The sequence below is a fragment of the Fringilla coelebs genome (assembly GCF_963513975.1).
Source record: "Fringilla coelebs genome assembly, chromosome: 3".
Lineage (NCBI taxonomy): Eukaryota > Metazoa > Chordata > Aves > Passeriformes > Fringillidae > Fringilla > Fringilla coelebs.
The window spans coordinates 60,615,298-60,636,953 of record NC_140030.1 but is presented as its reverse complement, the minus strand read 5'-3'; the positions used below and the strand labels follow the sequence as shown (position 1 = coordinate 60,636,953).

Below are 21,656 nucleotides of genomic sequence, written 5' to 3'. Positions count from 1 at the left end.
TCCACAGCCCCTCCTTTACAGGAACAAACCTTTTAAAACTCATTCTATCACTTGCCCCTTCCTCTGCACTTCAGTAGATTGAGCTTTGCCCAGCAACACAGCACATGTATGACTCTGTGTCTGCATACATGTTTTAAAGCAATATCTGTAGTGTACTTGGAGGCAAACCCTTTCTAGCAGGCAGCCAGGTTACCAGCTCCCTACGTGCTCGTGCATGTATGAACACAATTCGTTACATTTATCACGTTCTTATTTTATCAGAAGTACTTATTTACAAATGTTGTTATTAAATCGGCCATTTAAAAATTGTCTGTGGGCAGAAAAGTGTTAGACTAGGTGACACAGGGGCTGGGGGGGAAAAACAGGAGAAGAAAACTCAGAAGTAACTGAGCATTTTGTATAATTTTTTAGGAAAAAATTAACTCAGCTGGAGAAAAAGCACTTGAAATTTTCAGCGCAAGCAGTGTGTTTGCCTCTCTGAAAAAGCTATGAAGATCAAAACCAAAGAGTTACCATTTAAAACATTTTGTGACCTCTAATGTAGCAATCTAATAAATAATGTAATGAGACATAATAAACATCAAAGTATTAAAATTATTATACTCTAACATAGCAACACTAATTATACAGTACATAGCACAAAGTATACAGTAATACAAGAATTTGCACATGTATTTCTCAAAAAGCCATTTGAAAAGATGCAAAGCTGAAGGCAGCCAAAAAGTACAGTGTATCCACTTCCCCTGCTACTCTCACGTTTGTTGTTGTTATTGTGATTCCAGCAACAGCATTGGTGTATTCTTCTGTGGACCCAAGGCTCTCTCTAAGATCCTGCAGAAGACATGCAACTCATATTCGTCAGTTGATCCAAGAGGAGTTCAGTTTCACTATAACAAAGAAAGTTTCTAGGCTGTACTTCTTAGTTGTATAATAGATATTACCTGGCTGTGTATTTTTTTTCCCATCTTCTCCCATCCTCTACTCATTCTGCCCCATTCAGGCCAGATATTAAGAGTTACGAATTTAAATAGATGTATTGACTTCAGTAGAAAAACGCCATCCTATGGCAGCTAAAGATTTGGACCCTTAGCCTTCTCATTGCTTACTTAATGATGCTGTGAATCCCTCTACACCTGTGTGAAAACACACACAAACCATAGCCTTTGAAGAAAAAGGCATGAGTAAAAAGGATATTCAGAGCTGTACTTGGCTGTTGTGTAGATTGCAGGCAATACATCCCTGCTGTTTAAATCATGCCCATTGAAAGCATTTCCCGGTTCTCTGATTTTACACTCCCACTGCACACACATCCATATCCACATTACATTTTGTACCACAGCAACACTATTTCTATACACCTTGTCAAATTTCAAAGGAGAAAATTTGTTTTTCCCTACCAAGTTATGCACCATTTAAACCTGACATTTCCATGGGAATGGTGTCCGTGTATCCCATGGACTAATACACACTTAGGTTTAATAGGCTAAGGGAACTACGGAAATTTTTTGCACTCAGCAAATGGATCTCGTGAGGCATGCAACTGAAACTGTCGACAAAAGTTTCATGACAGAATGACTGAGGTGGGAAGGCACGCCTGGCTTCTACTCCAAACCTCTTGCTCAGAGCTGATTCTGTGAAGAGAGGAGCAACATCAGCATTTTTCCATTCTTCATGAACCTTCTCCCATCACCATGACTATTCAAAAATAAAGAATGGCAAGTTCCCTCAGCACTTGTGGATGCATCCCATCAGTTTCCACGGACTTGCTTAAAATATCCCTAACCTGATCTTCCTATTTTTTTGAGATCTTCCCATTTGCCTGAGAGGCCATGGATCTCTGAATGTCAGCCTTATCTGTAAGGACTGAATCAAAACACGAACTGAGTTTGTCTACCTTTCTCCATGGCCTTGGGTGCCAAGTTCTCCACCCCATTCAGCAGCAAAACATTTTCCTGGCCTTCCTTTTGCTACTGATGCATGCACAGCAGCTCTTCTTCTTGCCCTTCACTTCCCTCACCAGATTTAACTCCCAATGGGCTTTGGCTTTGCTAACCCCATCCCTGCACACTCATTGTCTCTATATTCCCTGCATCATCTGTCCTTGCTTCCACCTCTTGTATGCCTCCTTTTGTGCTTCAGTTCTGTCAGGAGGGAATTGTTCAACCATATGGATCTCCTATCTTCTTTGGCTCAGTCCACTACAAGAGGCTTCATATTTGAACCTGCAGAAGAGAAAATCCTCCAGTTCCCCTGGATCCCTCTTCTCTCAGATCCTCTCTCAGTCTCGGATGTCACTGAGCTTTGTGACCCCGAGATGTGTTAAAAGTCTCTGTTTCAGCCCGTGTGTTCAAAGGATGAGTCGAAGCTCTTCAGGTTTCGGTCTTGGAGTTGTTTATTAAATCTTATCTATAAAATTTTTTCTCTTGTCCTGCCAAGGTCTGCTCACCAGGACAGTTCCAGGCACTCTGCCTGCCCCCAGGGCGGTGTTATCTTTATATACTAAAAGCTATGTGTAACATGTTTATAGTTATTTTCCAATACCTATCACCTATGTTGGACAGTGAGCTTCTACTCTAAACCAATCTAAAAGTGCCAACATCACCACTGAAGATGGAGGTAGAGAAGAAGAAGAAGAAAGGCTAGACACGACCAAGTCCCTCCATCTTGTCCCCATAACCTTTATACTAAAAATCCCAAAACCTACATTTACACCCTGTGATAACTTTATTATTACACTATTCAAGTTGCTGTGGCTTTTAGATCTTCATGCAAAGCTGGCAATTTACTCCACGGTTCATAATTGAACCCACTGGTGTTCTGGGCTGTGTGCCAGGGTCTCTGAGCCCCCCGGCAGGGGTCCTGGCAACTCCAGACTCCCAAAGGGATGTCGTGAGTTCCAACATCTCAGGACCACACAGCATGGGAAACTTCAAGGCATTGAATTCCTCCTGTGTCCTCTCCATACCACGTCTATTAGTGTACATGCACTTTAGGAAGGCATCCAGTCATGTGAGTTTTCCAAAAGAGGTGTTAGATCTTTCCCCACCCTGCTTTTCTGTAGGCACTTTGTAGTTTGTGTGGATACCTAGGAGTAGACCCCTTCTGCCCTGTTTTTGTGGTTGTGACATCTCTCCTGTTCCCATCATGCTGGACACTTTGTTTGTTGCTCCAGTCCACCAACTTCTCATTTGATTGTTGGTCATCCACACCCTCCCCATCACACAACATTCCATAAGCCACAAAAGGGAGAAAAAATATTTCCCTCTATCTCAGCACAGAGAGTAAAAACACTCCATATTTGAGTTGGACTGAGGTGTAACAGTTCACTAGGACCACAAAATGTATTTACCCAGCCACATGATAAAAATGGGAGATAGGAAACATCCTGTGTATGTCAGCATTTGAATGACAAACAGATGACAACACTATATATATATTATATATATTTTATATATATCCTTACCCACAAACAAAAAATGCCCACTAGAGGGGACATAACTGTATAGACAAAAGAAACAGAACAACAAAAATAATGACAGATAATTTGTTTTATATGTCTTCTACTAGGGGATATGGCATGTGTGAACTGAAATTGTTCCACAAAATACAGTTGTATTATTGTTAAGTTTAGGGCAACGCATCTTTGTTTTAAAATAGTTGAAGCTTTTTTAAATGCCTGCCTATGTGAAATGATTAATGCAGAGCATACTGTGTTAGCAGTAGAGTGAGGAGAGAATTAGAGCCTCTGCCAGTTCACCTAGAGGCATTTATCTTTTATTTTTTCCCCTGGTGCCCATGCTGAGCCTCAGGGTAAGCTGACACATTTTCTAATATAAATTAAGCTTTTTTTTTTTTTATGTGTGTTGAAAATCTTGAAGGAAATGAGAAATGTGTGTAGGCACCAATAACAGCTGCCATTGCATGAAAGAAAGAGGTGACAATTTCCTGCAGATTCTGAATGATTGTCTTAATGGGGTTGGATTGGAGGTAACAAGCACAAAGATATTGTGCTGCCAGAAAAACAGGATCTGTTCTCCCCCCAGCCTCATGCAACAAGATGTAACATTTAGCTTCTGGCTCAACATGGCATCTCTTCACTGCTTTGATTTATTCCCACTTTTGCAAATCACTGTGGTATGCTACAGGAGATGCATTTAGAGCCCTTGTTATAGTTCATTGAGTAGCACTGCTGTTATCACCACCAGAGGAGAATTTCTCTTGCATCAAGACTGAGTGACCTAGAATAAAGGAAAAATAATAATAATAAAAAAAAAAAAGTGGGGAGGTTTGTTGGACAAGGATGAAACTGCATATAAGTTGAATGAAAATCCCTTTATTACAAATACAATTTGAATCAAAATGGGAACTAGGAAAATTTGGCTTCCTGCCTTGTTTTGAATAACACTGAGCACACAGCAGCTATGATAATGTGAGTGCATATGTAACGACTCTATTATTATGTTTATATATGGAAACATCATTCACTGTCAGGGAAAATGAAAGATATCTTCATGGATTTGTCCATTCAGCTGCTTCAGCAGGAAGTGTTCAGCACTGTGTAGGAAAATATTATTAAATAAAATATAGACATAACAGCACAGACTCACCACATCCTGTGACAGAAAACTAATCATAGACAAGGATCATAAATATACAGATTAATTACTTTGGCTCTTACAATAAAAAGAGTGCTATTATAATGATTGAAGTTTTGTTATGATAATTTAAGTTTATTCACTAGGAATCGTAAATTGAAATACATGGGCTTATATGTTCTGGCTTTCCCCCCTCTCCCCCTTCTCCTAAGCTGTATGTAGTAGAAACTATTTTAGTAAATTTGTTCCTTAGTTTATGCTAAAATATTGAAGAGAAACTGCCACTCTTAACAGAAAATCCATCATAGGATGTCTGTGCCATATCAACACTATTACAAGGACTCTCCTGCTTCTTTCCTGCTTTTAGGTATAATCAAATGGCTTAGTGGAAATACTGTTAACTGCAAAAAGTGACAAACTTTTCAAAGGTTTGAGTGCTTCTGATTAGCAGGAGATTTTATAAGAACTGCCTTAGAGGCAGCTTAGTTGCCTTCAGAAAAGTAATAAACTAAATTATATGGTAGATTTATAATCTCAACTGGTTAACAATTTCAGTTTTTTTTTTTTCTTGTTGGAAAATTACCTGAATTTCTTCAGCAACAGAGAAAAGAAAAAGAGAAAAATGGCAATGCTTCCACCCAGCTTGCTCTATAAATACAAAAAGCTTAAAGGAAGCATGCATAGTCAACCAAGTAATGAGGAATGCAAACCTTTGAGGGTCAAAGCAGCATATGAGGTGATGGGCTGGAAGTGCAATACTTCATTGTGTCTCCTGACACTTCCCAGCAATCACATACCATGTGTGAAGTCACCTTGGTGACCACAACAAGGTGCAGGACACGCTATCAAGGATTGGCTGTCCTAACCCTTCCTAGTGCTGTAACCTGGCTCAGTTGAGGCTTTCCCACCTCAGTCAGATCCTCTATTCTGCAGCAGCAACTCTGAATCCTCCTGTGTGATCACTTAATTGCCTGAGAAATTCTGCATTCCTGCAGAAGAAATCTGGGTGTCCATTTCATTAAAGCTGCAGCCACATTTTTCAAGAATGTCTACTTACATGTCACTGAATATGCTCAAATGAGAGTGGGCCGCTGATTTGCATTTTAAAACTCTAACCAGTTAGTTCTATTTAACAGGAGTCTGCTTGTCCTTCAACAAGTCATATCTTGCAGGGAAAAAAAATCTCAATTACACAATGGGTCTTAATATATGGGAACAAATGTGCTAGTTGACATGGAAACACACTTCTTCTCAAAAGCAAGAAAGGACAAAAAAAGCTTAAACTCTTTAAAAGATATATTAGCATCCTTTCAGAATACACAGAAGGAAACAAAAGTTGTATAGTATAACGAACCACTCAAACCAGCATATTTTTTCAAAGTCTATCTGCTTCAAATATTTGCATCTATTATCTCTAAACAATAATGACTTCTAACATGGTAAGACATTTGTATTCATTGAGGATAAAAGCCCTGAGCCTGCCAATACTTACACATGTGCTTTACTAACTTCAAACAATCTTTTTACTATCCTAGAGGACTAAATATGGTTTCCTTTGAAGCTCATGCACAGAGGACTGATGTCAGGCTCAAGGCTGGGTCCTGAAGGCTGATCTCTATTATTCAGCTATTGCACTACCAGACTGTCTTGATACTTGTCTAGAGACCAATTCTCTGGTACAGTAATTCTGAATATGAAAGATAACTTACAATCATGCTCGCCTTAAGGTACACAGATAAGATTGCACTTACACACTCTAATAAAAGGCCTAGTTTCTAATGGTCTTGCAGCCTTCATTTAAAAAAAAAAAAAAAAAGAAAAAAAAGAAAAAAAAGAAAAAAAAGTGGGCTTGGGGACAGCTTTTGTCTTCTTTTATTTTGGCCAAATGATGAATATTCAGATCTGAACATTTTATTCCATGGATATATGCAAATAAGAAGGAGAGGGGGCAAGTAAGAGCCTGTCCTCTGAGACAAAATTCCTGGTCGTCAGTGCACTGCAGACCATTCCCCAGTATCACTGCCTTAAACGCTGAACCTCCTGTGCCCTTGCTTGAGACAGGTTCTTTGCACAAAGGCAACATTTTTCCTCCTGCTTCTGTCTAAGGCTGCCAAAACCTTCACAGAAATCATTACTGTCAAAAACCTGAACTAAATAGGACTTTGTGAGCAAAGATAAGGATGTGTGCCCAAGCCGAAGCTAACACACAGTAGCTGCAGCGTGGATGCACACAGGAAATTTGCAGATACCTATCTGCTTTAGATATCACACACACAATTCCCTCTTACTGTAACAGCACAATGTATTTGTTCTCATGTTTCTAGGAATTCACCAAGGTTAAAAAAATGAAAGGAAAATTCAAAAGGTCTCAGGCACATAATCAACCTGCAACATATCGCACACATTAATTATACATTACCATACAATTACATTACATTTAGATAAAAATGTTTAAATTTAAGAATGCCCACTATTTTCTCATTAATATTAGTAAAATATCCATGTAATTTTCTGCGTTTTTATGCTGCTAAGAAAATTCAGAGGGCTATGCAGAATGCATACCAATGCAGAGTTAGCCATTTAAGATCACTCTTTTTTAGATTCCTTACCACACTGGCAAGAGGAAGATAGTTAAGAGGCACAGTTGGACAACTTTGAATTTAATATCAAAGCTTTGAGGACCAAACAAACAAATGTATGCTGTGATACTAGTCAACACTGAAGTTACTTCAAATACAAATCATGGGGAGAACAGATAGATTTGACTAAACTGGACTTTGTGTAATACAAACATGCTCAAGTAAAATTTCTCTGACAGGAATGTACATCAGCTATCTTATTATGTGTTTGGCATTACAAAGATGTATCTATAGTAAGAAACATCAAGCATAATAACAAATGCTGGCCACCCAACATCTATCTAAGCAAGTCCTTCTATAACATTGTGCTTTCATAAAGGAGCGTGAAAATGCTTTTAAAATGGTCTGCTGCTGGGAGGTGCTGAACTGAAAATGCTTTTAGCTATACTAAAAGAAACTGTATCTGCTCTGCATTCTGCAGAATCAAATCTGGAGTCCAGATAACAAAATTAACCAGAGTTTTCGCCAAAATGAGGACAGTGGAATCTGGATGTTAGTCAATACCGATGCTGAATGATATATTGCAAATATTGAACACTGAACTTCATAGAAAAAAAAATTAATTCTAAGCTGTCTGACTTGTTTATAATGAAGTAGCCATTGCTTTGTTTCATGCTGATTGTTGTATTACTATACATATAGATAGCCAGGAATAAAGTCTAAGTGGAGTTCAAAATGCTTTGAATGTATGTTTTCTCACAATGTCATTGCTGGGTGGAAAATTTATTACTTCCAGTTTTAGTTGAGGAACTGAGTCACAGAAATGCTAAGTGGTTTGCCTCAAGCACTCAAAAGAATGTCAGGACAAGGATTAAACAGGTTTTCAGGACAAAGACTATAGCTTGAACTGTTACAGCGATCTCCCTCTCCTATAGACTGTATTACATATATTTGACACAACCCTTAAAAATATCTGTGAGCTTTCTGAATGAACACAAAACTGATTTGAATTATTTTCTATTCTATTTTTATTTGAGCAGCATGGTTTGAAAGGCAAGTGTTTTGATTGTCAGGACCAGTAAGATTCATACTTGCTTACTCCTAGAATTCTATCTATGATATAAAGCATGCGCTTGAAAAGTAGATCCTCTGGCATATAATGAATGATTTCTGTGTTAAAAATAGGAGATCTAAAACAACCCCAAAAAATTATTAGAAAAGAAACAAGTTTTGGGGTTATTACTAAGAAATATTATTAAATATCTGAACATAGATTTTGATGCTGGACTCAAGCCTGATCCTACTATGAGCAAAGAACACAGGAAAATGCTTGTGGCCTCCCATAACAGGATCCAGCTAAATACCAGACAGCACAGCATTGTACTGTCAGGAAAGCCAAGATTTCATTTTCAGGTAGGGCAGATCAGAAAACTTTCAAGTATTAAACCTCCTCTTTAAACAGTTCTTGTCAAGCATATACAATAAAAATAATAAAGCTAGGTAAATAAGCAACATTCTGCTTCAGCTTCCTGGAATGCACTCATTGTCTTTATGACCATTTGGAGGCAACACCAAATTTGTTTGCTTTCTGATTGCTGTCACCTTGCCTTGTAGTTCAAGAATTTTCTAAGATTGCAAAGGGGTATCCGGTTATTTCTTATGAAAATCCTCTACTAACAGCTTAAAATTAATTCTAACATAACCAGATATGAAGACTTCATCGTGACTCTTTATCACTTCACTTATTGGCTCCACAGTCACCCAGACTAATTTTGGTTTTTGGGGATTGCCCAACTTAAAGGTATATTACAGCTGTGTCTGTAATAATACTATTTACAAGAGTAAATTCATTCATTCTCATTCTATTCTCTAGTATTTTCTATTATATTGATGCTAGAGAAGGAAGGATTTAGAACACTTCACCCTCTGCAGAACTAATCAGAAAACATTTATGAACACTTGCAGTTGTGATGGGAAGAACAGAACAGAAGGCATTTTATTATGCTGACTTCATCCTATTTCTTTTGATTGGTGTTAACTAGCATACAAAGATCCAAGGCTCATCAGAGGAAAGGGATCTATGCATTTTCAAAATTTGCTTTTAATAAAATAAATCTGGGAGGGGGGGCGGGAATGTCATTCATACCTTACATAGTAAGTTCAACTCCACTAGCTGCCACAAAGCACTGGAGCTGTTAAGATGAGGAATGAAAACTATTCTAAAAGACAATATCAATCTAGAAATTCAGTCATTGAAAGCCTGCCTCATGAACTGAAGCTAATTAATGCTTGCATGTAGGGTTGGACCCAAACCATCAGAATTATAGCAGCTCCACAGCTGAATTACTTTTTTAGTATGCTGCCACTTAAAATTCCACCCAGTCACTTTTAAAAGGAGGGAGCACATGATTAAACTGTGATATGGAAAGGGAAAAAATGAACAATTAAAGTAAAAATCTCCCTAAACCCAGAGATTACCTAAGATATTTAAATACAGAATGACTTTATATTGCAAAAGCGCTTTCTGCAAAAAACATCCTTTAATTATCTTCACAGAGTTACTCCTTGTACATCCCTGTTTAGATCTAGAAAAGGTATTTTTGTCAGCTCAGTCTTACATAGCTGCTTCAGTAAAGGACTTGAATATCCAAGTATCAAAGTCCAACGATAGCACTGACAGTGTGAACTATGCCATTTTTTTAAGCAGAATGATTTTTGTGTGCAGATTTCTGGAAGAATATAAATATGAAAATATTAAAATAAAAACCAAGGCTAGACTCGACAGACCTCTTCACCTTAGGAGCAGGAAAAAGCATAGACCAGTCTTAAGATAACTATGAATCTACAGTATTTGCAAGATATTTTCACATTTAGTAAAATGACTTGGGACATTGTCCATGACAGTGCTTTCACAAGCCTTTATGTTTCGTTTGCATTCCTTGATGCTCTTTTTTGGATATTTTGCTTTGTGAAATAGACAAGAGTAAGACTTCAGTGTGTGTTTAGGCCGGGAGAAGATGATCAGATGAATATGGCTATAAACCCCGCATCTGCTAATGTCTCTAAATGACGCTACAGCTGCTGAAAATCATAACATTTAGTTGTCTAGGTTATCAACTACATCAAAATTATATTTACAACTGGATTTTTCATCAAATGCATGGGATCATCAAAGGTAACATTTCAAAAGGAATTGAGTTAGGAGACTAAATCACATTGACTTTCAATGTGATGCAGGCATCCATGTGACATAAATATGTGACTTATATAGATTAGTATTTTCAATACTGAGCCATGTCAAAGGCATGAGGGCTTTTGCAGTGTTGGGAACCAGTACACTGTAATTGTGAATATGTCAAAGGAAAGGGAGAGGCAGAAGTGCAAGAGGGAGCACAGCATTTCTGGAGACCCTTGTTCATTGAAGCATAACTCTTCCTTCTACCAGGAGTAGCTGGAAGTCTTACTCAGGCTGCCTTGTGGGATTATTGTCTTCTTCCCGGTGTTTGCATTTGTTGTGACATGCAAACTGAGCCAGGTTAAGGGATTCAAACCAGCATGGCTTTTGCAATCCTCTGTCATACTCAGAAGAGATGAAGATCAGTCCCTTAGTGGAGTAAACGTGGACAACAAGTAAACATGCTCAGTGGCAGAATGGGTGGTAGGGCAATATTAGCTACAGGAGTCTGTAAAGTAGGTGGAGGCCCTAGCAATAATTCTTTTTCAGGTATGTCATGCAAAGACAGGGAGTATTAACATGGCAGCAGCTCCTTTACAGATGTTTCAGAGTGATCTCTGAGGCCCATAAATGTCCCCAAGGTGAATGAGTTGTTTTTGTGCATGGCACAGGGCACAGAGGTGCTATGCCTGGCTGTAGAAAAATGGTTGCAGATGTCTACTGGTAATTTAAGCAGGGAACGTTCTTTTCAAACTCATATTCGGGACAACACCATCACTGTAGCTCAGGAGTTTATACAGCTCACTCAGAAACATGTTCCCCTGATGAATCATTGATTTTGAAATAGCTTTCTATCTGGCGTCACACAAAGAAAAGTTTTGCTTCTGGCAATGTCTTTAGTTCTGGAAAAATTATATAACATGTAGAAAACTGATAGGAATTTTGAGTTGGGCTTCAAGACAGCCAAAGGAGTCAAAAGCCTAAGGTCTTGAGCTCTTCAGTTTGTCCACCCCTCTTGAACCTCTAGGCTGCCCCTCCTTCTGAACTGGATCTAGTTTGCTCTGTCCATACACACTGGAAATCATGGTAGATAACAAAAGTGATTGAGGAGAGGTGACCACCTTGGCAGAAGGAAGAGGTCCTTAATTGATTTCGCTGTGAGCAGTCAAAAACTAGTATCTGTGGATCCTCATGTTGATCACCAGTAGCTGCATCTCAAAGGTTGATGGAGAGCTTCTAGAACTGGAAGCACGCAGGTAGCAGACAAGTCAGAACCCCCAAAGCTGAGTAACAGACCCAAGGCAGGTTTATTGGGTACAGCTGTGGATCCCACCAAAGAGCCACTGATACTGAAGGCAGATAAGATGATGGTGATAACAGCTGTGATCCTGCTGCATGTAGGCTTAGACTTGAGAAAGTCTACCTAGAGCCTGTCTTTTATGGATCAACAATCAAGTTATGTGCACTTGGGCAGCTGCCTAGAAGAAAATGTACTTTCCTCCTACCAGTTCAAAACAATGAAAATCATGTCCAGAATGGAGGACATTGGTGTATGCTGGAAGTCTCTTAAGGTTGGATTGGAAACCACCTGTCTTTCTGGGGTAGGCAAAATTCCAAGAGCTTAGTTCACATTGCTTAGTTCACTCTACAGACGACCAGCAAACCAGATAGTGGCTTATTCCCTATAGGATGCCCAGTAAAAGGCAGATGTCCTGAGAATAGCACAGAATGAAGTGATCAGAACTTCCAAACACCAGACCTTGATTCAATTAAAACATGACCATTGCAATAGCCTCTGGGGCAGAATTCAGAAGAGCAGGTTGAGGGAGGTGATCCTTCCCCTCTATTCAGCACCAGTGAGACACATCTGGAGTGGTTGGTCCAGGGCTGCACTACCCAAAATGAGGCAGACACAGACTTACCAGACTGAATCCAGCACAGGGCCAATAAAATAATTATTGATCTGCAGCATGAGAGAACAGGCCAAAAGAGCCTGAAGAAGAAAAGGCTCAGAGGGATCTTACCAGCGTCTTTAGTACTTGATGAGAGGAAATGAAGAAAATGAGATCCAGACTCTTCTCAGTGGTTCCTAGTGACAGGGCAAGAGGAAATGGACACAAACTGAAACACAGGTCTAGCTAATCTCAACAGCTTCCTTCCAACCCATATGATTCTGTGATACTATAAAGACATTGCTGTATTTCCTGTTTGCAATTTCACAAGTCTCAGGGCCATTTATGTAAGTTTCTGCCTTTTCATTATTCTACATAAAGCAGCACTAGGGAATACTGTACCTGCAGAGAAAAAAACAGGGATGAAAAGTAAAAACGTAATCTGATTTACACTCAGTCTGATGGAAAAGTTGCACAGAGCTGGAGCCTTTGCCAATAACCTCCATCCTACACAGTATTCTCAATGGTGATGTAATTCAGTGTTGAGCTACTTACCAAAAATAAGATTTTTGCTTTCTGATGAAAAACAACACTCTAGTGTCAGTAATTGTCATGTCTCATTTGAGATACCAAGGTCACTGTAGAAGCTGGAAATGTCATTTGTTTAGTGGGGAAATGGGGCCATGATAATTTACAGCAATTTTGGAAAACAAGGAAGATGTGTTAGATTCAAGGTTGTGCTGTCCAAACTAACCTTAGCAATTCAAATATGGGTCTTGGCAGAGGACCTACATGACTTCTCAGAGAAAACCTACTATAGATCTCAAAGAGGAAGCTTGTGTACCTCCTCTCAAAGAGGAAATGAGGATATGACTGGCTAAGGATAAGACATTGTCAGATGTGCTTATAACCATGTCAGCTGAGTGCCTCTCTAACTATATGAATTAACTCATATACTCATATACAGGCAGTCCTAGGAGTAAGAAAACACTTTGTGAGGTAGTCATCAAAGACAACCAAGAAACAGTTGCAGAATGTAGTTTATTTAAGATATTTGAACAGTACCAATTGTTTTAGCTTGCAGTATCTGCATTTTGTACTGATTACTAGGCAGGTAGCTATATTTGACCCACTCTGATCCACTTGGACTCGTAAAATGCAAGAAACATGGAGATCAGTCATTAAAAAAAAACAGCCTGGAGTTAATGAATGGATATTGGCAAGCCCTATTATTCCTGAAAAATAAAAGCTACATTAAATGCTTTTCTAGCCCATATATCAGCTGTATCTGTCTCACATTCTGCTGCTACAACTAGATGGAACTTGAGATGAGGTATTTTGATATTATTGATATTCAGACATACACCTTGCAAACTGAGTCCTTGCACAGAGATCTCCTTAAGTCTCTAAAGACTTCTTTTCCAGTGTCACATACTTGACTGCAGGCTTCAGTAATAGCTGCAAAGGTATTTAGACCCTGTGCAGCCTAGTTACTGTAGGTTTAATCAAAAGTAATCTCCATTTCTCTCATACCAAATATAAGCCACTTATCTTTACCCCAAAGTCTCCTGATGTCCTATTTCCACTCTTACGATGTCTTGGTTCACTACAGTGATGCTACAAGTCAGTGAGCTACTTACCCAGGTAAAACCATGTCCTAGGCTCCTGCTGATTTTAATTCCTGTTTAAGGTCTTACATTTGACAACAAAACCAACGTTTCCAAGGTACTTAGAGCAATAAACCTTCAGTCTTGGCTGGATCTTCTCCAATATGCAGCTGTCCTTCTAAATCACAGCCAGATCCAAGCTTACATGCGCTCCTCATTTTACAGCTTCAGTCCTAGTAAACTCCTCCTTTCCTTCAAACACTTTCCAAATTCTTTCTGCTATCAAATATATGGAGTCTTTTGCAAGTACTTTCCAATCTCGATTTACTTTACTCTTAGCAATGGGGGAGTAAGAGCTAAAGCTCTCAGTGCGTGGAATCTCTGTGCCCAGAATGAGGCCTGGGATGGTATGGCCCGGACAAAGACCTCCTTAACTTTTTTTCTCTTAGCAATACTTTTTTCTGATCACTGTGCTTTCATCTACTCCTATAATCAGATTATAATTATCACCTTGGGCATCTAAGTGGGCCTCATCTCCAACCTTTGTTTTGCAGATCTGTCTCCACAAAACCTCTAAGTTACTTTTTCCATGAATACAGCTAAAATTCTCATCCAATTCTCAACTCTTCATATTTTGCGAAATTAAACCTTCCCTCTAGCTTTTATACATGCCTATTTGCACCACCTGTCATATCCACCCTTCAAGACATATCTCCCTCCCTCTTGCTTTGGCCTAATCCCTCCTCTCTTTACATCTTCCACTGCTTCACCTTTTATATTGCAACATATGCCACAAACTCACCTTCACTTGCCTCTGTACAAATATTTCTGAGGCTGCCTCCTGGAAACTTAGTTATTATGAGAGGCCACAGTTCATGAGAGCGACCCATGTTTCAGAGAAGCACCTTGATGTTTCTTCCCCTCTGCCCTCGCTGTAAACATCAGCAGAGTTCTGTCGCTGTACCCTTCTTTTGTGATTCTATAGGAATAAAGCTGCCTTCCTGAGACCACAGCTTGTCCTGCTGACCAGTGCTAACTCCGTACCTTCTTATTCTTTTAATCTGTCAGCATCCACTTCCACCTATTCTTCTGGATTCACATGGCAAGGTTTCCCTGACAGAGGTCACATCTTCTGCTGCGCTAGTACAATTTCTGATGTGCTAGAGTTCAGCTGGGGCCTTTTGGGTGAAACTACAATACAAAAAATCCATTCTAAGCTTTGAATACAACATTGAATAGTATCTATTTAATACACAGGGCTAAACAGATGCATTCATTAGCAGTCCAAGAGGAGCTGTGGCTCCAAATAAATTTCAAACAAGAATTCCACAAGTGAAGAGCCAGAAATAAATCTGTCTCAATCCACCTTCATTTTCAGATCACAACATGACAGAATGTATCTGGAAGTGAGCAGTTCACCACTGCATTTTGAAGATGTTAGAATATTTTGGTTTAAAATCAAATCAAACTAACAAGACACAAAAGAATCAAAGAGTATTCACACCTTTTAGGAATCAGTGCTGTCACCACAACTTTAACAGAACTGTAGCAATTTATGCCAGGTAAAGCCTCAGAATAACATATTTATTTAAAAATCTCACACTGTTGATTAGGGGAGCAATGTCTTGCTGATGATTTTTTTATTTCTGTTTAGCACTTCTCTTAGTCTGGACAGAGAAATCCTTGCTGTTGGCTTTACCCTCCCATATTCAATACTACAGCAGCGGTGGGTATCTGTGCCCTTAGACACGCACGATCAGAATGCTGTGGTTGTTACACAGTACCCCAATGATAGAAATAGGCTACATTTTATTTTACCAGCTGCGTTAGATGCAAAAAGCTGACTTAAAATCTGTTAATTGTTTTATTTCAAAAACAGATTTTTTAATTGGTTTCTTCACCCTTTTTTTAGGAATATACAAATTCTGACTGACTTCTTAGGAGCTGGCAACTATGATTAACAACCTATCCTTACAAGTGGTATATTCAGCAGACCTGAACTGCCAGGTTTTACTGCTTGGATTATGCTTACTGAATCTTCCTTTCTTGCTTACTGTAAGCGTCTATCACTGACCTTCTGCTTTTTATTTCTTCTAGGCAGAATACATGGCATTCGTATTCTGGCAGCCTGACTCAACATAAGGACATTCAGTCGAGTCAGTAAACTTTTCGGTCCTTGTTAAAGACATAGCAGCTCACTCGCCGTGGAACAAGAGTGGCACCCAGTGGTCACAGAGCTTAGCCCGACATTCATGTCCCGAAGTTCTGCCTTCTGCATTTTATAAATCCCCTTCCCACATACTGAAGACAGAAATCCTTTCACGCTCGAGCTCCCAGACCCAAATCCCACCTCTGGACTTGAAAGACAGAAACTAGAGAACTGAGGCTAAAAAGTTTCCTCCCTGTCATCTTTTTTCATGTCACATTTTCTTGGACCATAAACAATCCACCACACCTATGAGGCTCTTATAAAAGGTATTGCTTATTTCTGAGGGATCAGGCAGCAATTGACTTGCCTGACACAAGCAAGGAAGATGAGGAGTTCAAGGACCTCATCTAATTCTAACACGCTGTTCAGTGGTCCTGATTAGGTAAACATATGTTTTTAAACTGTCCTGCAAAACACGTGTGTGGCAGCAGGAAAGGAAAACCCAGGGACATAGCCTGTTTTGTGATCTCCCCTCGTGGGGGCCATACAAGGCTCAGTGCCACTCCTAGTCCATGGTGGGGTTTAAGACCATAAATTAACTATTGCAAAGGAGGTACAGCTGGCAACATGGTGTGGCAATGAACCTGTGTGCTCCTCAAAGATTTAGGCAATTTTGTACTTATTTTCTACAATCAGAGTACAAAAGTCTCGGTTCCAACTGATGTGGTATGTTTTATTTTTAATGAATATCTTTGTGGGAGCTGTTGTAAGGGACAAAGCTTTCCATATTTTTAACCTGGGGATACGTAATGCTTCAAACTGGAACATCAGAGCGCCTAATTAGGATTCACACAATTATTATCCTCAACAGAACATTCTCCAATACAGACACTTGGATGTTGGGTGAACATGACCAAGCTCACTGAAATACCAATGTTTCACAAGGCTTTAAAATTCCCAATGATAAACGGATGAAAAGTGCAGCTGCTGGTAGTACTGAGTCTGTGGTTTTGTTTTTAAGTCCTATTGTAAGTGTAAAAAACCCCATTTCTACAGAAGCCAGCAGATAATGTAAATGAGAGCAGTCTTGACTCTCATAATTCCTGACATTCCTCAAATTTTAACCCGAAATTTACATTAACTGGTATTTCTTATAAATGCCCTAGCACCTAAAATGGCATGATCAAGTGAAATTCAAAATTGTCAAGTAAAGCTAAACTTTCTAGTGTGTATGACTACAGCTATAGATTTACAATGTGACCTGAATTGATTAAGTGGCTCACAAATAAAAAGGCACATCAGAAGAATTGAGCAGTAAAAGAAATTCTAATACTTTAAAATAAATATAATGATTTTTAGCCATCTGCTATGACAGTACGGAAAGCCATGGATCTTTGTACTTCCTGAGTTATGTTAGAAAAGAACCCAGCAGTCTGGACAGAAATTTCTGCCAGATTTTTTGTTAACATGAAGTCTTTATTCTTCGAGTGTTTAGTTTTTGCTACACAACATTACTGAAATGGTAACAAGAAAAACACTGTTCTTGGTCAAAATGTGGCCTGACAAACCCACAGTAGTAGACTGACATAAGTAGGAAGATTTCTCCCACAACAGAATTACTTGTCTCTACCAGAAAAAATAGCTGAAGTAACACTGAGGTTAATTTCACACTGAGTATAAATACTGAAGTGAGCAAAACATTTGGCTCAAACCAGGGACTCTAAAATGTATCACCTCCACCGTCAAAGAGCAAGAAAACATATTACAGAGCCTGTACAGAGTTAATACTGAAGAGGTTTCATAATAGTTTTGCACTTTTTTTGCAGCTCATGGCTTCTAAAATTTCTATGACTACACAAATGTACATCTCTCTGCTGTAATATTCCCTAAACTTCTTCCCATTTGCTAATTTATTTTCTTCAATATTTCATTTGGTCTTCCTGAGAGAGTGCAGTCACTGTGCTTGTTTGTACAGTGCCTGGTGCAATGGGCCCCTATAATCTATTTAGGATCCTTATGAGGTAGTGTAACAGAGAAAAATAAACATTTTATTTTAACAAACAATAGAAAACAGTGTCTTTGAGAACAAGCTGAAGAATAGAGGCCTTGTGGTATGAAAATACTTCCAGCAGGGTGAAAAATACAAGATTTTCTGTCTCTAACCCCTTTTGGGTGTTACATTTTCTTATCATTTTACAATATAATCTGGGCATTTACATCTTGTTATCTTATTTACCTTAACTTGATGTAAAATAACTGTCAAATAGATTTTTCTATCTCAGAATTGAGTGGAGTGTGGCATTTCAAGAGCATGGTGTGGATCCTGTTTTTCACAACAAGATGCCATAATGTAAAACTAGTAACAATATTCCTAAGCAACAAAACATTTAGCTCAATAAGACTGTACTTCCTTTTAGAGGGAGTTATTTTTAAATTGTAAAAACCTGAACATAGGACCAGTAAATAATGAGTATCTACAAATGAGCTCAGCAAGTCTGTAAAATTAACTTCCTGGCACTGGTGAACATGCTTTTTCATCATTGCAGACCCAACTTTGGTTTCAACCCTGGCAATGCTGGCAGGTGAACCTGAACTGAAGCCATAGCCAAGAGAAGAACTCCAGCTGATCCCATGATGGTGTGTCTGCAAAACTGATTGCAGAACCCAACCCTGAGCTTCTTCAGATGCTCAGTTAAGCTTTCTCTATGGAATATGTGCTGAATGTTTCATTGACTTCAAAATTAGCAAATTCTGCATGTAAGGTTAAGACACAATTGAATGATGAAATAAGCAGATGGTGGATTCCTGCCATTCCCAAAATAAAACATTTTTCCAGCACTCCAAAATTCTGCATTATTTTATTTATTATTTTTTTCCAACTGCTTTAACCTTGGATGAATGAAAGAAAATAGATTAAGGACTTCTCTAGTAGATTTTGGGCCAGGTTCCAGTATAAAAATGGAGTTGTCCAAAGTCTGGGAGGTCATTAAAGTTTTATTATTGCTATTTATACAAGTGCTCTCCATATTCCATCCTCTTTCTGCATATTTAAGGACTGCCCTGATTGTGGTGCTCATAATCCCCTGTTGTTACATGAGTACCTTTGTGGTAAGTAATCAGAGATATCTTCCAGGGACAACTCCAGCACATCAAAGGACAAAGAGACTGGAGAGTCCCAGGGTGGGTGGCAGGCATTCACAGGAATGGAAAAATTCCTTCCAGCTTCCTTCTCTCACATCTCTTTTGTGAACCTTGTTAGGACCATGAGAAGAAAGTTCTCTACCTGTAGGCTTTACCTAACTTGCGTGAAAGGGCTGGAATAAGCAGAGTAAACAGGTGAAAGCTTGGAAGGCTCACTTTTCCTCTTGCAGAATATGCAAGACTTAGTTGGAGACACCTTCTAGAAATGTTGTTGTGGTTTAAAACTAGCAGGAAATTAAGCCCCAATCAGCCATTTCCATTGCCCCCACCTTCTTCCAATAAGAAAGGGACAAAAGGCAGAGATTATGCTTCGAGATAATAATTTACTGGAAAAACAGCAATAAAATATGGAAAACAAACTGTAACAGCAATAACACAAATAACAACAGTGTATAGAATAGGATGATTGCACACAAAAAAACTCTTTGCAGAATTCTTTGCAGTTCTTCCTGACTGATCCAATGTTATGACGATCAGCAACGTGGCCTGAAAACATTTCAGCCATAAACTGCAATTGTTATTTTAGCAAGCAATTTTTCTACCAAAAAGCTTCCATAGGTGAAAGTATTAGCAAAGATTACTGGATTTCATTCAACTATTTAATTTACATTTATTATCGTTCGCTATTACAGTAAGAGTTATGACCACATGAAATAACTTAGAAACTTTAATGCAAGTGCATCTAATCAAGAAAAAGTGTGTACTTTTAACTATGTCAGAACAATACCTGTATACAAAGACTGAGGAGATTTGAGACTGAGAGATGAAAAAGTTCAGCCTTGGTGACACTCAAGTATGAAATGCATTATTAAAACAATGTTCTGACATGACTGTTTTACATAGAGAAAAACTTAAATTGGCATCTTTTTTTGCTTGAGAGCTAAAATTGCCTGGATGCCTCAGCTGATCATAAAGCTGATTGACCCCATGCCATTTTCATACTTGCTCCTCCTGAGATGCTGCCCATATTCCTTCAAATTTCTTCAGCTTTTAAGCAGAAAAATCACTATTATATCAATTTCTTGTAAAGCCCTTTTGGAACTGAGCTACTATCATAGGGCTAGTAGCAAGTATAATTTGAAATCCCATGTTTTCACCAACAGGTGGAGCTTACATTTTATATTCAATTTATAATGATTTTAAATTCAAATAATATATATTAAAAATTATACTTTGTACCTCACAGACTCAAAACTTCAGTGTTTCAGATATAACTAGGACCACGAGAGTTTATGCCAATATTCCGCTGTATGCAAACAAACCCGAGGCCAGGTCCTTTTCTTACTGACACCAGTTGCAATATATATTTTTAATTACCGAGTAATTAGATCCATTTTCACTTCTCTGTAAATATGGTTCCTCCTATTATATTCTCTCTCCTATTGACACCACCTTTTCCTAGTTCTTCTTACACGTATGGTTTATCTCACACACACAGGTTTCAAATGTAATAAACTTTATTGATCTCAAAACTGAACCCACAGCTGTAAAGAGTTATTGATGTAAATATTGTGTCTCAGCCTTCTTCCATTCACTTCCTCACAGGACAACATTAATATGCATTGCAGCATCTGCTGTTATTACTTAACTAGAGTAGGCAATTGGTGGTAGAAGATATGCCTAATGTAGAAAACTTTTTAGAATTACTCCCATTATTTCTCCTGAGTGAGAAATTATGCTTTGCGAATCCTTTAATGCCCTTATTACTTTGCATCTACCTAGTAATATCCTTTATACCTCGGGCTTTTTAGTAAGTCTTGCTTCCAGAAAATATCTTCTTAACATTGTTGGAGTCATAATAACACGGAACATTACAGGCAGAATTGAAAAAGAACCTTAATATAAAATACTTATTTAAAAGTACTGTGAAGAGAACTTAATCCACCGTGACAGATCTTGCACAAATGCTCTGCCAAAATGGCTTTTGGTGGGACCAGCGTATCTCAGGACAAACAAAACAAGAAAACGCCTGAGGAATACAACCCTAGATATAAACACACCTGCAAATATATGTAAGCACACGCCCTAACGCAATGTAATCACGCATACGAACACTATCACTGAATTCGCTTCTCCATTGCTAATTTCCCACTCCCCCACAACGCCGAGCCCCGCCCTCAGCTCCCACCGCGCATGCGCACGGCGGGCGGCACGCACCGCCCCGCTCGCAGCCAGGTAAGGCGCCGGGACAGCCGCATGCGCAGCGCCGCGCCCCTTGCTCTTCCGGGTTGGCGCTCGCTGCGCCCCGTGAGGAGCCGCGGCCCTGCCGGGACACCGCTCCGAGCATCCCTTTCCGCTGCGAGAGCGCGGGAGAGAGAAAGCCCGTGCGGCGGTGGCGGGGCGCTCCCGGCCTGGCCCAGCCCGATGCGTGCGGCGGCAGCACGCATGGCCGCGCCCCTGCGCTGGGCCCTCCTCAGCCGCGCTGACGTCGTATGCGCCTGCGCCGTCGGGCGGCGGG

At 39.3% G+C, this 21,656-nt stretch overlaps 1 protein-coding gene across 1 annotated transcript in view; it reads left to right on the top strand.

Moving 5' to 3' along the window:
* The window catches only part of NOX3 (NADPH oxidase 3), a gene marked incomplete at both ends in the record, with an annotated part of 38,596 nt that extends 37,687 nt beyond the window's left edge, over positions 1-909 (top strand). Inside the window, one exon of the mRNA XM_084202310.1 lies at positions 783-909. Coding sequence (XP_084058436.1) covers positions 783-909 — 127 coding nt within the window. The remainder of the gene's footprint in view (positions 1-782) is intronic.
* Positions 910-21,656: the final 20,747 nt, after the last annotated feature.